General features: G+C 51.9%; 1 protein-coding gene across 10 annotated transcripts in view; it reads left to right on the forward strand.

The window, feature by feature from the left end:
* The window catches only part of AGAP1 (ArfGAP with GTPase domain, ankyrin repeat and PH domain 1), a 562,171-nt gene that overhangs the window by 150,024 nt on the left and 395,538 nt on the right, over nt 1–16,609 (forward strand). For 4 of the 10 annotated variants that reach the window (XM_055586526.1, XM_055586528.1, XM_055586527.1 and 1 more), the window contains exon 1: nt 8,737–10,205. The exons of 2 other annotated variants lie outside the window; for them this stretch is intronic. In XM_055586526.1, coding sequence (XP_055442501.1) covers nt 9,224–10,205 — 982 coding nt within the window. In that variant the 5' untranslated portion in view covers nt 8,737–9,223. Of the gene's footprint in view, nt 1–8,736; nt 10,206–16,609 lie in introns of those variants that run through there. 4 more of the 10 variants (XM_055586530.1, XM_055586529.1, XM_055586524.1 and 1 more) reach the window with 2 other exon arrangements.

A 16,609-nucleotide genomic window follows, 5' to 3' on the forward strand; every position in this document is an offset into this window, starting at 1 on the left:
CCCGTGCCCCTCTGCACCCCTCAGCTTTCTGCTCCAGGAACCCCCTCACCCCTGCTCTTTGCAGGCTGGGTGCCGATGACCAGGGCGTGGCGAGCAGATGCGAAGATGTGGACATTTTATTCTTACTGTGTCAGAACTGATCCTGGTGGCCCACTTCTCTCCTGTCCCCAGAGCTCTTATGCAAATTGTTATCTACCGAGGAGGGGTGGCTGCTGTCGCCAGCCGCTGTGGGGCATTTATCCTCCCAGCCTGTGGACCAGGGAGCTGGTGACACCTTGGCTGATGAAGGCAGGAGGCTGATCACTTGTTTCCCACTGCGGATTTGGGGCAGGGGGGTGGATTTGAGCTTCAAACATGCATCTTAAACATGCAGTTTTCAGCATTCAGAGACAAACATATCAAACCTTTAGGTCCCCGGGCACAGATGAAAGATTTCCAGATATCTCTGCAGCCAGATGCCACATGGGCTGCAGTCATGAGAACTTTTGTTCAAATAGGCTTTTTCTCCATAAAGGTGAGCTTTGTCACTGATAATTCCCAGGGCATTATTTGTGTCCTCGACTTTTAGTTTCACAGGAGTTCTGGATTTTACGACTCTTTGGGGGTCTCTGGGTCCAAAGAGCAGCTTGGAAAACACCCAGCCGTTGTCACACACATGCTCAGGTGGTTGGCTGGTCTTTGCCAGTTCCTGGTGTTGGTTTCCACTGCAGAGGCTGTTAGGAGGGTCCCTACAGACCCTCGCTGGGGTTTTGCTTGCCGTGTCTGTAGGACCGCCCCGTCGGGCAGATGTTATTATGAGGGGGTCCCTCCTGTGGGATCCTGCAGAGGAAGATGTTAGCAGGTGGGCTCAGCCCCTCTGCCCTCGCAGGCTGGGAGGGTTAGGTAATCTGTAGGAGTTGCTTGGGTTTGCTCCACACACATTCCAGGGCTGCTTTGCAGCTGTTCAGGGGACAGGTGCACCGTTGTGTATCGCCCTTGATTAAATCCTTCTGACTCCTCGGCTGAACCGCCGCAGAGAGCTGGAGGCTGGATGGAAGAAAGGGGAGCTTCCTTGCTGGGAGCCCCACGGTGGCCGTGGGTGGGATCTGCTGTGGTTGTCACTCCAGCGGGGGTTGGTATTTGTTTCCATAAAGTGACAGTTCATAGGCTTGGCTTTCATTCTAGCTTAAGTCTCTTTTGCCTGACACTTAGCAAGACCATGAAGACGTTTCTGACACATTGCTGTATTGGAGAGTGAGGACCTAACTCCTCCCTGACACCGGCATATTTCTGAAATCAAAAGCTGCTCATCACTGGCCTGCTTAAGTGGACTTGCGGTTTCCGCTTCACTTTAGACCTTTCCTGGGGGCTCCTGTCCCAGCTGTGTCCAGGGCCCTCTGCTCCTCTGCTGTGGCCTCAGCCAGGTGGCTTACCATGGAGTCGGCTGCTTTATCTGTGAAATGGGTCAAAGGTCCATCTAGTCAAAGCTATGGTTTTTCCAGTAGTCAGGTTTGGATGTGAGAGTTGGACTGTAAAGAAAGCTGAGCACCGAGGAATGGATGCTTTTGAGCTGTGGTGTTGGAGAAGACTCTTGAGAATCCCTTGGACTGCAAGGTGATCCAACCAGTCTATTCTAAGGGAGATCAGTCCTGGGTGTTCATTGGAAGGACTGATGCTGAAGCTGAATCTCCAGTACTTTGGCCACCTGATGTGAAGAGCTGACTCATTTGAAAAGACCCTGATGCTGGGAAAGATTGAAGGTGGGAGGAGGAGGGGATGACAGAGGATGAAATGGTTGGATGGCATCACCGACTCAATGGACATGAGTTTGAGTAAGCTCCGGGAGTTGGTGATGGACAGGGAGGCCTGGCGTGCTGCAGTCTATGGGGTCGCAAAGAGTCAGACACAACAGAGCGACTGAACTGACTGAAGATCTCTTCCAGCCCTCACTTGCTGTAATTTTGACTGAAGATCTCTTCCAGCCCTCACTTGCTGTAATTTAAACAGTGGTTCCCATTTGCAAAGAATGGAATGATGGTCACCTGAGCTAGTTCAGGAGGGGACCGTGTGACCAGGTATCTCCCGCCCTGGATCTGTGGCCCGTCCAGTCTACACACAGTCTCTGTGGGGGCTTATGGCTGGAGCGGAGATCCCATGTGTGCTCAGGTACTCGCTCCACACCTAGGCAGTGCTGGAACGCATTCCTGGGTCCAAACCTTCAAGCATCTTGCTTAAGACATTTTCTGATTAAACACAATACCACACTGCTTTGGATTTTAAGTAATTAAGATAGGTGAAACCTCATGTTTTTCCTTTCCAGCATTTTAATCACATTCCTGATACTTATTCATTTAAACTAATCGTAAGTGATGATGTGTCTATCACAGATGGCCTCCTCTGTAACTGCTGCTGTTCTTTGTATTTTGGGAGAGATTTGCTGGAAATAATTGCTTCTCTTTCTATAGAGAGGCTGTCTAGAGCTTTTCTTGATCTCATGCAGAAGCAGGTGGGACTGGTTGAATGAGTAAAATGGTAAAATGAAAAGTCAAGAAGACTGGGATTCCTCGTCTCCTTTCCACGTGAGTGTGCCTGGCCTGTGCCTGTGGACTTGTGGTTTCCCACCTGGGGCATTGTGCTCCCAGGAGACGTTTTTTGCCAGTATCTGCCAACTGCAGGGGTGGGGTGTGTGTGTGTTGCTACCAGCATCTAGTGGGTAGAGGCCAGTGATGCTGCTAAATAAACATTCTACGATGCACAGGATGGGCCCCACCAAGAAGGAACCAGCCCAGGATGCTCAGAGCGCTGTGGTGGACGCACCCTTTTCTGGATGAAAGCCATATGCTGCTGCTGCTGCTGCTGCTGCTAAGTCACTTCAGTTGTGTCCGACTCTGTGCGACCCCATAGACGGCAGCTCACCAGGCTCCCCTGTCCCTGGGATTCTCCAGGCAAGAACACTGGAGTGGGTTGCCATTTCCTTCTCCAATGCATGAAAGTGAAAAGTGAAAGTGAAGTCCTCAGTCATGTCCAACCCTCAGCGACCCCATGGACTGCAGCCTTCCAGGCTCCTCCATCCATGGGATTTTCCAGGCAAGAGTACTGGAGTGGGGTGCCATTGCCTTCTCCGGAAAGCCACATACCACTTTCTTTTGGAAACCTTTTCTTGAGTGTTTCAGGTAGAAATACTAGTGTTCTGCCTTTCTCTTACCCACCTGCTTCTTAACTCAAGTACCACTTTCCCCTGGTCCACTGACTGTCACGGTGGCCGTTCGTCTCAAACACGAACTCCTCTTCGAGTCAAGTGTGAGCACCCTTGCGCAAGCGTGGTGCCGACTGCCAGCATCTTGTCGATCAACAGTCATCTAGAATCTGCAGGAAGGTAGCCGGAGAAACCCTAGCTGGCGGGACACTGCGGGGGTGGCTCTCCCACCCTCCTCTGCCCTGGCCCACCCGCAGGGGCACCCAGCTCTCTGGCTTCCATGTGGCCAGAACTGCCCGAATCTCAGAGCTGAGGATGCCTGCGGACAGGCAGTGGACTGAGAAAACGCTTTCTTCTCCGGTCACACCAGGCTCGGTGGTGTTCAGTAGTGGTGACCTGGTTCCTCACTCTCAAGCCTGGAGCTTGGTTGTCTTGCCCGTTGCGGTTACGCCGTGGGGGCTTCCTGTTAAAACTGAGGGGTGTGGAGCGCAGGCCTTCGGAAGTCTGTGCGTCCAGACACGCCACGTGGTCCCGTCACTAGGCTGGCAGCGACTGCACGGTTGTTGGTCCTTGAGGGAAGATGCTGCCAAGGTGCTTGGAGGCCCCCCGTGGTCTTTATCCTGCTGGATCAGAATGTCCTTGCCTCAGGACTGAGCATGAGCTTTGTCCTTCTGTGACTCAAAGGTCTCTCCCTCGAGTCCCACTTTGACTTGCAGTTTTGAAAACGAGGGACAGCAGGGTCCCTGATGCGGTCAGTCCCGGCAGGGTGGTGGCAGGGGCTGAGTATTGCAGCAGATCCTAGATCTAGATCCTGCTCTTCTCCATCGGACTTGAGTCTCTGGCCGAAAGAGATTGCTAGGGAATTGTTCAGGAAAACATGCATCTCTTTCTTTGCTTCCTGTATGTATCGGTCAGTCAGCCTGCTTCAATTAAAGAGCCTGTCACAGGCCCCGTGACAGCAGGGAGGGGTCTTTGTCAGCTCTTGCTGGGTGGGTGTGCAGAGGCCAGGACAAGGCCAGCGGGGGGTGGGCGGTTTCTGTGGTCCACGGATGGGGCTATGCCAAGATGCTGTAAATGTGGTGACTGGCTGGCATGTTCTGTTATTTGGAAAGGCAGCTCGTGGAGCAGATGGCTCTGCAGTCTACCAGGGGCTTCTTTTTAAACAAGGCTGATCAGCTCTAGGAAGGCTTGCGAGATAGCATTTTCACGCAGGGATGTTTCATTTGTAGGCAGCTAGAGATGGCTCGGGACTGGAATGTCACGGGAGGGTGGCCGAAGGACCTTTATCAGCTTGGGGCTGGGAGAGCGACGTCAGCTGCCAGGGGTGATGAATGGGGGGCTGGGGGCATAGATAGGGCCGGCCACCTCTCCCGGACCCCCCCTCTGCAGTCCTTCCCTCTCTGACACCGGCATCTCTGCAGTATCAGGGCTTTGCCTGCTGCTCAGTTTTTATGTGGCAGTAAGATCAACCCCAATCTCTTTTTTTTAAAAGCCCAAATGGTGATACAGATATACTCCATGGCTGGAAAAAATTCAAGAAGTAATGGCCTAGAGTGGCTGCTTTAAAAAGCAAGAGGAAGATGAAAGCGCCATGCCCACCTGAACACATATAGTGTAATTATTTTTATTTTTCAAAGGCAGCTCTGGCTGTGAGAAAGAGGATTTAGATTCTGGAGTGGCAGGTTCTGGCTGAGCCTCGGAAGAGCCCATGTATCCAGGGTGGTAGGGAGAAGCCATTCTCCCAGATTTTCCCGTGCAGACCGTTGGGCCTCACGTGGAATCGCTATAACTGCGTGGAAAACGGGGGCTGTCGGAGAGGCTGAAAGCACTGAAGGATAGTGACCATGCCAGCTGGAGCAGAGACAGCGCGCTCCTTCAGTGTCATCTAAGGTGGATCCGATGGAACCTTCTACTCTGCAGCCTGCGGCCTCCCATGACAAAGTGAAAAACCCGGGCTGGATTTGAGACAGTCACGGAGGGACTGGAAGGACCCTGACAGTCCAGTGTTGCCTGTTGTTTAGTCCTGAAGTCGAGTCTGTCTCTGTGTGGCCCCCTGGACTTGAGCCCACCAGGCCCCTCTGTCCAGTGGGATTTCCCAGGCAAGAATACTGGAGTGGGTTGCCATTTCCTTCTCTGGGGGATCTCCCTGACCCAGGGCTCAAACCCACATCTCCTGTCTTGGCAGGTTGGATTCTTTACTGCTGAGCTACCAGGGAAGCCCAACTGCACAGTACTCACGCTCTAAAGAAATGCTGGCCACCGCCCGCCCCCACCATTGGGCTTTTATGAATGCCCCAGATATCGAGATGTAGTTTATATCTTAATTATGGGTCAGCTGATTTCATGTTAAAATTCATCTCAATGTTTTGAAGTTTTCATGGTGAGAACAGACCCCAGGCTAAGCTCAGGTCTTGGATCCTGGTCCTAACAGAGATCAGGTCTCTCTGCATTGCTGAGTTTTCATTTCTCTGCTTGCAGACCTGGTGGACCTTTAGGTCTTATAGCTGTAAGATTGGAGGCTTTAGCTGTCTCTTCGGGTGCTCGTCCATTACGGCCTGTCAGCCTCCTGTCTGTGTGTCTTCCATCACTTGGCCTTGAGATCTGCAGCCTTTTTCATGGGTTTGTGAATTCTGGAGATCAGAGACCTTGCCTCCTCACTGCAGAGTGCCACAGTGGATACTCAATATATATATTTGATGAATAAATTCAACAGATGGAGCAATGAATAAATGAAGACTTAATGACAGGTTGTGAATCATCTGTGTTCAATTAGTGTCAAATTTGGGCTTCCCTTGTGGCTCAGCTGATAAAGAATCCACGTGCAATGCAGGAGACCTGGGTTCGATCCCTGGGTTGGGAAGATCCCCTGGCGAAGGGAAAGGCTACCCACTTCAGTATTCTGGCCTGGAGAATTCCATGGACTGTGTAGTCCATGGGGTCTCAAAGAGTTGGACACAACTGAGCAACTTTCACTCACTCACTCACTCAGTGTCAAATTCAGTAATAGTTGCCATTTCTCTCTCTGATGTCCACAAAGCAGGAAGCTAACAGAATAAGTGACCCTGAAGCGTGGAAGCGGGCATGGGCAGGGTGTTCCCCGGTTCTGCCCTCAGTGATGAGCTGTGTAGCCTTGCAGAAAAGCACACACCCTCTCTGAGCCTCTGCATTCCCCTGACCTGTGGGTTCTAGAAACCTCATTCTGGTAGATGACTCCTGTCCGGCTGTAGCTGTAGAGGTTGGTGGTTCGTGGGTCTTATCAAAGGGGACAAGACTGATCTGCCCGAGGTCCCCCATCTTCTCAGTGAGGACGTGTTTGACACGCCACTCCTGAATCCTCGAGTGCCAGGGGCAGGGGGATGGAGCTTGAGTTGATGATGGTGGTGATTATGTGTCCAGGTAGAGCCTCCGAGGGTGGTCAAATGTGTTTTAAAGTACGTTTTAAAAAACTTATTTTTCAGAGTAGCTTTTGGTTCCTAGCAATATTGAACAGAAGGTACAGAGACTTCCCATTTATCCCACCCCCATGCCTGGCGGGCCACATGTCCATGGGGTCGCCAAGAGTCTGACACGACTGTGTGACTAACAGACACACACATACGCACACACACACACACACACTCCCACCATCACACACACACACACACTCCCACCATCCCACACATCAGCATCCCACCATCCCACCACCAGAGTGGTTAGTTTGTTAGAACTGATGAACCAACACTGACACTTGATCATCCCCCAAAGTCGATAGTTTACATTAGGGTTCACTCTTTTAAAAATTTTTTTAAATTTATTTTTAATTGGAGGATAATTGCTTTACAATATCGCATTGGCTTCTGCTATACACCCGCATGAACCAGCCACAGGTACACATATGTCCCCCCTCCTGGTCCGCCCCCCACCCACCCCCCGCTCTGTGCTGTCTCGGCCCCGCGTTGCCGCCCGTGCTGTGCCGCGGCTCCTCACTGGCTGTTTACACCTGGCCCTGCACATATGTCAGCGTCACTCTCTCAGTCCGCCCCGTCCTCTCCTTCTCCACCTGCGTCCACAATCAGTTCTCTGTGTCTCTCTTCTGCCCTGCAAATAGGTTCATCAGTGTCATTTTTCTAGATTCCATGCATATGCATTAATATACAAAATTTATTTTTCTCTTTCTGACTTACTCTGTGTAACAGTCTCTAGGTTCACATTTTATGGGTTTGGACAAATATATAATGATACGTATCTATCATTCAGGGTACAGGTATTTTCACGGCCCTTAAAATCCTCTATACCATAAAGTATCTTTTAAAAAATAAACTTAACTAACTTTTATCTCATCAAGCCCAAATATCTCATTTCACTGAGGTAAAATTCAGATTTCCTAGGTTATAACCTCCTTTGTAAGAGACCCCGATTCATCTTTATAGCATCTTCCCTGCCATAAACACAATAGGTGCCCCATAATCATTCAAGAGACTAAAGAAGGGAAATCAGCATTTGCAAACAGCTGTCTAATCCCACAGTCACACCTGGCCTGGCCTCTAGCACTTTTCCTAGAAACCACCTCTCTGCAGTCTTGGCATTTTCAGGCCTAGAGAAGGCTGTAGAAGAGCATCCAGTTTGATGAGACATTTTCTTTATGAAAGTTTTAAACAAGCGAACTGGAGAGATCTATCTTCAGGACATCACGAATAACTAATACGTGGATCAAGTCCATTGAATATCGTGCTGCGTTGGATAATACGGAGAACCAGTATCTAGAAAGCCAAGAAGTAGCTGGTGGGGCAAAGATGGCAAATACTTAGTGCTTACACAGAATGCCTGCACATGCATCTGAGCTAATTCAGTCCTCACAAGAATGCTCAGAGTTTAGGTACTGGGTTTTTTGTTTGTTCCCTTTTCCATCCCTACTTAACAGGTGTAAAAACCAAAAAAGGATCCCTGAGTTCACAGGGCTGGGACAGGCCAGCCTTCTTCCCTCTCCCCTTCCTCACTGTGTTTTCTTGCCTCTGACCCCAGACAGCAAATGCCTGCCTGTCGGGAGGTTTCCCTCCACGTTGGGAAAATACTCCAAAATATTAATTAGGAGTGAAATTGCGGGTCCTTTGTTTGGAGGGCTCTGGTGTGACCCGCACTCCCACCACCTGCCTGATGTTGCCTTCCTGGGCCCTTATTAGGAATGCATTATTTATTGCTCCTTTGTAAAGTTAGGACCAGTACCTAAAATATTTGTTTTATAAAACAAGCCTCTTGAGTCATAACTTCTTTAAAGCACCTTGATGAGGACAGGGTCTTCGTAAAAATCCTCAGTAGGTGACAGAGGGCTCATATTTTGTTTTCTTTGGCAAAACAAGCCCTCACCGCCCCCTCCCCTACTCATCTGCGCCCCGCCCCCCACCTGACCGGAGGCTCCGGTCCGCGCCGCGGCGATCCACCCCGGCGCTTGGGCCCGACCGCCGATCCGCGCGCCCGCCGCCGCCGCGCTCCCGGCACTCGGCGGCCGGGCTGGGCGCGCGGCCCGCGGTCCCTGCTGGTCGGGCCCCCCCGGCCCGCCCCGCCCCGCCCCGGCGCGCATTTCCATTTTAAACCGCCTCCCCTCGCCCGCGGCCCGCGCAGCTGCCCGCGCGTCCCGAACCCAGGGAGTGGCGGAGGCTAAGGACTGTGCGGACAAGGCCGGAGTATGCGAGCGGGCACCGCGCCGTAGACAATGAAGCCGCGGGCGCCGCCGCCCGCTCCGGGCCCCGCGCGCCGCGACCGCACCTGCCGGCGAGCCCGGCCCCGCGCCTGATCGCCCACCGGTCCCGCCAGCCCATGGCTCGGCGCCCCGGGCCCGGACCCCCGCACTCGGGCCGCGCGGCGCAGGGGCTGGCGGGCGCCTGGGGCACCGTTCCCGCAGCCTGAGCGCGCCCCCTCGCCCTCGCGGCGAGCCGGGGGGCGTGGACCCTCTCCGGGCACGCCCGCCCTCCCCGCCTCGCCCGGCGACCGGGCCCCGACCGGCGCGGCCCGGCGGCCCGCGGCGCGCTGGATGCGGCGGAGTCCTGGCGGGCGGCCGCGGCCCGAGGCGACATGTACCTGCTGGACGGCAGCGGCGAACCCGCGTCTCCGCCCGCGGACGCGATGCCGCGCGGGCCGCCCCCCAGGAAGACCGTCTACCGCATCTCCGTGACCATGGTGAGAAAGGAGCAGCTGAGCGCGCCGGGCCCCGGCGGCCCGGACACGCGTCCGACTCGGAGGCCCCGGACCGCGCGCTCCCCAGACGCGCCCGGGCGGCTCGTGGAGGAGGCGGCGGCCGCTGAGGACCTGGAGGACCGCCGGCCGCCGCGCGCCTGGGACTTCCGCACCTTCCGCACCCGCAGCACCGGGCAGCTGGAACTCGGGCGGCTCCGGCCTTGCGCACGCGGCCCGGAGCCCGAGGACCGGACCGGCAGGCCCCGGGCCATGGAGGAGGAGGTGGAGGAGGGGTCGGGCTCGCCCGCGCCGGGTAGTCCGGACGTGGAGGGGGCCCGGGCCGCGCCCCTGCGGCGCAGCCTCAGCTTCAGGCACTGGAGCCGACCCGAGGCGCCGCGGGGTAGGGCCCTGGGCCGCGGGAGGCGCTACAGCAGCTCCGGGAGCCTGGCCTGGGCCCCAGGCGGGGAGGAGGTGGCCGACCCCGGGGCCGCTCTGGAGCCCGCGGTCTCGGGGCAGCCCGCCTCGGAGAAGCGCAACACTCTGGACGTGGGTGAGGTGCTCAGCAAGAACGACGCGCTCTCGGACCTGGAGCGCTGGGAGCGCAGCAAAAGCAAGAACCGCACGCTGGACAACAGCGACCTGCAGCGGCTGGAGCGCGCGCGGGCGGCGGCTGCGGCCGCGGGCCACGGCACGGCGTCGGAGCACCGGCTGCTGCGCTTCTTCAGCGGCATCTTCGCGCGCAAGGACGGCGCGCCCGGCGGCGGGCCCTCTCCGCGGAGCGGCGCGTCGCGGTCGCGCGGCTACTTCAGCAGCCTGCGGCGGGCCCCGGCCGACGCGCACTCGTCCAGCGCGGAGAGCATCGACGGGTCCCCGCGCAGAGGTGGGCAGCGCGGCCCGGGGAGGAGAGGGCCGGAGTGGGGTGGGGGTTTCCGCAGGCGGCCTGCCTGGTAGAACACGCCGGGTCTTGGTCGGGAGAGATCAGGGACCGACCCTCCCGGGTCACTGACGGCAGGTCGCCGTGCAGGGAGTGGACTCCGGTACTGCGGGTCTGGAAGTTCTTGACTGTCCCTGCTCCCTGCCGCGTGTGCTGGTGCCCCTCAGGGCCTGTCACTGAGGCCGCTGTGAGCCTGTCTGTGGAGATATCACCTTGCACAGCGGTGTCTTTCTCCCGCAGTTGCTGGCGCAGCCCTCTTTCTCCATAAGGTCGGGCTGCACTGCACGCGTGCCGCCTGTGATATCTGTGGGCTGCCCCAGGGACCCCGGCTTGGCTCCTGACGCCACCACGCAGGTGATGCTGCCTGGCGGGAGAGGCGGCTTCCTCCTGATTAATTTCTTTTTCCCGCGTCCCAAGCTGGTCTCTGCAGACGCCACCGTCTGCGCATGCTGCTGTGTGGGCTCGCTCACCTACTGCCCTGCTGGTTAAGAGGGTTCACTCCAGTGGTCAGAGCTGGGTCTCTGCCCACGGTCTCCTTGCCAAGTGGTGTCATGTAGTGAGAGCGCCTCCGTGCCCCGACTCCGTTTCCTGGGAATGTATGCTAGCATTCAGGCAGGAAGACCACAGCCCCACAACCTATCCTGAAATCTCAGTTCTCTGTTCCACCAGAGGGCTTGCAGAGAAGGTTCTGGAGGCAGATGTAATAGTCTCTTGCAAGAACCAACTGACCTGGTACTTGTTCGGGAGTCAGAATTATCCAGAAACAGCAAAACTCTGCGTGCCTGGGCAGCACCCTAAAGGGAAGAGGCCAGGTGCAGGGGGATGGCTGGATTGTTGCACCCTTCTTCTCAGGGGAGGGCTGTGAGCGATGTCTGAGAATATTGGCCGTGTGCATTTTCCACCACTGAGAAATCGTTAGTAATGTCCTTTCTGCTAATTATCAAACTCTGCTGCCAGTAGAGATGGAGGTGGGTGAAGCACTGTAGTGTGGATTTTTAATTAGAGGTTCTCAACTGCTAACTCACCACCCCTGGAGACAGTGTTCCTCCTTAGTGGACTTCACAGGTTAGCTGGCTGCCAAGCCCTATATTAAAACCAGCCGACACAAAGAAACCACTGCCCTCACTGAAGTTCTTTTTAAGGTAAACTGAACACAGTTGATATAATGTTCCCTTCCGCTCCGGTTCATCCTCAGGTGACAGAAGATGTTTGGAACCAAGCAGTCAAATGTGTGGTGTGTTAAAATCTGAATTTTTTGATTAATGAGGGTATAGCAGGTCTCTGTAGTTATTTGTAGTTAACTTGCAGCACACACCTCTTGTTTTAACCTGCCCTGAAATTTTTTAGAAGGCACCGCATTTGACTCCCACCGTTTTCCCATCCCTTCCCACATGCCCTTAAAATATTAAAAACAACGCGAGTTATTGCCCTCATTGAAAGCTGAGACCCTTGGTTTGTAATAAGCTACCTCTGCCATCACTTGTGTTCGGGGGAAGTTCAGCTCTGCAGGCAGCTCTTCCTCTGATAGCAGGCTTGCATCTTTGTTCTCATGGTCTTTGTAGAAAATAGTAATTAGCTGCCTGAGTTGCAGACAAGTACACCTCCGGCGGGGGGGGAAGGCGGTGGGGGGCGTGGAGCTGGCCCACACACCACTTGGGAGGCAAGTGCTCCGTCGTGGTGGCTGGGCAGGCAAGTTAGAAGCTTTGGGGTTGGGGTGTCTCCTTTCTGGTCAAATGGATCGATAATCGGTTTGGAATAGTAAAGATGTGAAGTGTATCGGGAATTTTTTCTCTTTCTAGGGCAGTATATAAAATATAGTAATAACTAAAATCACACTTGGTTGCTTTGTCCCTGTGGCCCTTCCTTCTCAGGGTGGAATTACTTTCATCTGACAGTAACTCTCTAGCTTTGTGAGTTGTGGGAAAACGAATGTTTGCGAACTAGATTAGAGGACACGCAGTCAGAACTCTAGGGCCTTATTTCACAGTTCTAGGTAATCACAGAACTACTTCCTTCGCCTGTCTTTCGGCAAACTGGCTTGAAGCGTAAGTGTCCTCAGGATTTTTGTAAGGTCTGTATCTAATTCCAAGGAAAAGGTACAGCCCCACAGCTTTTTGCTCTTCTCATTTCATCATACTTGCTTCCTGTGACATAGGTTATGCAACATTTAGGTGCTGTTTAAATGAGCTTTTGAATTTTGGGCAGAATTCTCTTGGGTAGCATTCCCGTGCCACGGAGCCCAGGCTCAGTCTTCCCTGTGAATGTCCATAGCGCCTTAAACCACGGAGCCAGGTGAGTTTGCCAGAGTTGGAAGATGAGGATTTCAGGAAGGTCAAGTGGTGTGTGTGGCAGAGCACGGCTTGTGAGGTCGGGCAGCACCCTGTAATCAGACACTGACAAAGGGCAGCAAAGCTGGAGATGTTCGCGCTCGGTGTGATAAATATGCTTTGTCACCGAGAGGCTGCTAAGCACTTGTGAGTCAAGCTTCCGTCTTCAGACCTGTTTGGATATCAGAGTTTCAGGCAAGCTGTTGCAGACCTGTAATGTGATGTGTTTGAAGAGGAGCATCACTAGCTTTAAATCTCAGCCACTTTGTGTCAAACTTTGACGTCCTTTCGAGTGTAAAGGACCTTAGAGGAGAGTTGTCGTGGGGGGCAAGTTTTCCTTTTCTTGCACTTTCAGCTGTTAATTTTTTTTAATTTGGCCATGCCATTTCTGACCAGGGATCAGACCCCTGCCCCCTGCATTGGAAGTGCAGAGTCTTAACCCCTGGACTGCCTAGGAAATCCCTCAGCTGTTAAGTTTTTGAATTGACTTCTTGGAAAGGAACTTTAAAAGATTACCTGATTATTATGTAACTGGCCTCTTAGAGTTAATTTGCTTAGTCTTGAACCAGGTACCTTTGTAAGATGGTTAGAGTCTGATTTTAAGAATGCACACAGGTTCACACATCACATTGCTATGGATTTCTTATAACCTTACTTCAAGGCTTTAGGGTTAAAGAGTTTTGAGTTTGAGCAAGCTCCAGGAGTTGGTGATGGACAGGGAAGCCTGGCGTGCTGCAGTCCATGGGGTCCTCAAAGAGTCAGACACAACTGAGCAACTGAACTGAACTGAAGGTTAAAGATTAAAAGTTCCTACTGTTATGGGATGATTTCTCATAGTTTTTAATCCCTAATGGTTTTGTCCATTGAGGAGGCTCTTCCCCTTTCTCCCCAGGGATGTGTATCCTTCGCCTCCCAGGGTTCCAGGGCTGTCGTCCTCAGATTCCTAGCTGTTAGGAATCCCTGGAATGTTTCAGTGGTAAACAACTTGCCTGTCAATGCAGGAACCACAGGAGATGCGGGTTCGACACCCGGGTCCGGACGATCCCCTGGAGGAAGAAATGGCAACCCACTCCAGTATTCTTGCCTGGAGAATCCCATTGACAGAGGAGCCCGGCAGGCTACAGTCCATGGGGTTGCAAAGAATCAGAGATGACTGAGGACTGAACACCAACAGCAGCGACAAAGAATGTTTCAGAGAGGCCTTCTGTCAGATCAAGGGCGGTTTCCTGTTACTTGATACGCATGTAACGGGGCAGAGTCTGTTGACACCAGTATAATTTAATACAAAGGAAGATCAAATGATGAATGATTCATTAGGCTGTAGGGTGTCACTCGCTGGCGCTGGCCTGGCCAGGGGGCAGATACTCTTTGGGACCAGCTGTGGGCAGTGCCAGGCCAGGGCCACACGTGTTTTCGGCGTGTTCTGTTGCTGTCTGGGAGGATTGATTACAGCAATAAAGTGATTCATTGATAGCCCGGACTGAGATTAGCTCTTTAAATTAGTCATTTACAACTGATTTTTGACAACACGTTTTGATGAGTGGCTTTGCTGTTTAATTTTTGATTCTCTTGATTTGCATCATTCAATTTGTGTAGGCAGAGAGACTGTTTTATAGGTTTTTTTTTTAAACCCTTCAGTGGAGAGGTGAAGCAACAATGCAATGAAATGACTGAAATAACTTGATACGTTTTTGGAGTACCTTTTTAAAATTTATTTTTAGTTGGAGGATAATTGCTTTACAGTATTGTGTTGGTTTCTGCCGTGAATCAGCCACAGATACACACCTGTCCCCTCCCTCTTGAACCCCCCTCCTGCCCCCTCCCCATCCCTTCCCTCTGGGTTGTCACAGAACACCTGATTTGAGCTCCCTGTGTCAGAGAGCAAATTCCCACTGGCTATCTGTTTCAGTATGGTGATGTATATGTTTCCGTGCTACACTTTGAAACTCGATTTGTTGCTGAGAAGGACATTCAGGGCTTTAAAGAGAGTGTCACTTGAAGTTTCTCGTTTGAGACATTTTGAACTAATTACATACTCGACGTTTTGGAATTCACTTTTTTTTTTTTTAAAGTTAATGATTACAGGTAGACATTTAGGAAAATCCCCATTGTTGTACTTATAAGGTTGACGACTCGTTTTCCTGGAGATGGAACAGCCCACCTGGGACGCAGAGCCTCGCTGGGCAGCCAGAGATGCTCTGTGTTCGCTGGAGGTTTGGGCTGTGTCTTGCCATGTTAATTTTCTCTAGTTGGAGCCCATGTTTCATCCTAGTCACCTGTCAGCGTCTCTCTTGATCTCAACCTTGGCTTGGAATATCCTGAAGCCAAAGGAATGTTTGAAAGTGCCTCTGCTGAAGAATCCTCCAGTTTTACCATGGGCCCAGTGCAGCCGTCTGGTTGGTTATACAGTTAAAAATGTCTGGAAGTATAGACGCAACTATAAAGCACTGGTACCACTTTGTATTTTTGGCTCTTTTCTTGTCCTGTTGCATTAAGAGGCATTTGAGTTTCTGTCGTGTACTCTGCAGAGAGCTGGAGCTTCCTTGGGCGCAGTTCCTGACTTCCAAGGTCCGTAGCCTGTTGGGGAGGATGGTGAATCCTGTGAACCACAGCTTCATGGGTACTTTGGGGAACATATGACTGTATTTCTCTGCACAGCAGACCTCCACTGGAGCACTGACCCTAACATGTTACAGTAAGGTCTGATTATCGACAAGTGTGAAAAAGTGTTAGTCACTCAGTCATGTCCAACTCTTTGCGACCCCGTGGACTCTAGCCCACCAAGCTCCTCCATCCATGGGATTCTCCAGGCATGAATACTGGAGTGGGTTGCTATGCCCTTCTACTGGGGATCTTCCCGACCCAGGGATCAAACCCGAATCTCCCTCATTGCAGGCAGATTCTGTAGTGTCTAAACACTAGCCCTGGTGTGTCAGAAGGTCTAACATCCTGCCAGGTCTGATGCTCAGTGAGCCCCTTCTGGGTGTCCCATTCCTTTTCCTCATGCAGAATGAAGAGCACTGGACTTGGGACATAGACGTAATAAGTGTTTGTGGGAAGAACTAACGAAATGACTGGAGGACACAAAAAAGGGAGCAGATGTCCATAGAGAGGGGGTGGAGTGAATGAAGGCCTCCCAGAGGGATAAAATGATTTGGTTCTTGTAGGATCAGTAGGAGTTTACCAGGTAGAAAAGAGGAGATTCTTGATCAGCAAGTTGGTTGAGATTTCTATAATTAATTCCTTTAAAAAAAAAAAAGATTCCAGTTTCCCTGATGTATATGACTAACGCCATTGTCAGACATTAAAAAGAATGTTTTGGTTTCCAGGAGGTTTATTTATCCTTTTTTCCTTTTTTGGCATGAGTTTTTTGTTTATGATGGGAAATTGCTTTTAGGCTATCGTTATTCTTTTTCAGTAATTATGTGAAAAATTATATTCATTTAAAATGGTGACACAGTGAGTAAAATAATGAAAAAGAGGTTTTATTTATTTAGGGCATCAATTGAGATAAAGTATGTGCAGCTGCAGTTATATCCCCAGGTGATGAACAGAATTGGTATTAAGGTCAACAGATTAGCACAAAGAAGGGCGATTATTGTCTTTGCATCATTTTGAGAGAAAGTGCCATCTGCCCAACATCGCTTCGATGTAGGTTTTGTTCAGCTCACATTAGAGTGTAGTGTGACGATGATACTTCCTCGTCTGTAGGTTACCGTCTGAGACATTCTGTTTCTCATACATTTCCACCGATCTTGGCTTTCCCATTTGTTCTCTTTTCTCTTGTTATTAATATTTTGCTTAAGACAAAACTGTATATGCTTGTAGAGTTTAAAAAGTGTTAGCACACATCTGTTGGTTTGCCTGGCTTTAATTCAAAGATGTGTCCTGACCTTTTGTTTTTTCATCTCTTCTCCTTGATTTCTTTTTTTTTTTTTTTTTGCCTTGGTTTCTCAATTCTGACATCCCTCCTGGATCTGAAGGTTCAGAAAGCTTACAAAAGAAGTGAAGTTTGTGGATTGG

The sequence above is a fragment of the Bubalus kerabau genome, chromosome 6 (assembly GCF_029407905.1).
Source record: "Bubalus kerabau isolate K-KA32 ecotype Philippines breed swamp buffalo chromosome 6, PCC_UOA_SB_1v2, whole genome shotgun sequence".
In the NCBI taxonomy this organism is placed as follows: Eukaryota; Metazoa; Chordata; class Mammalia; order Artiodactyla; family Bovidae; genus Bubalus; species Bubalus kerabau.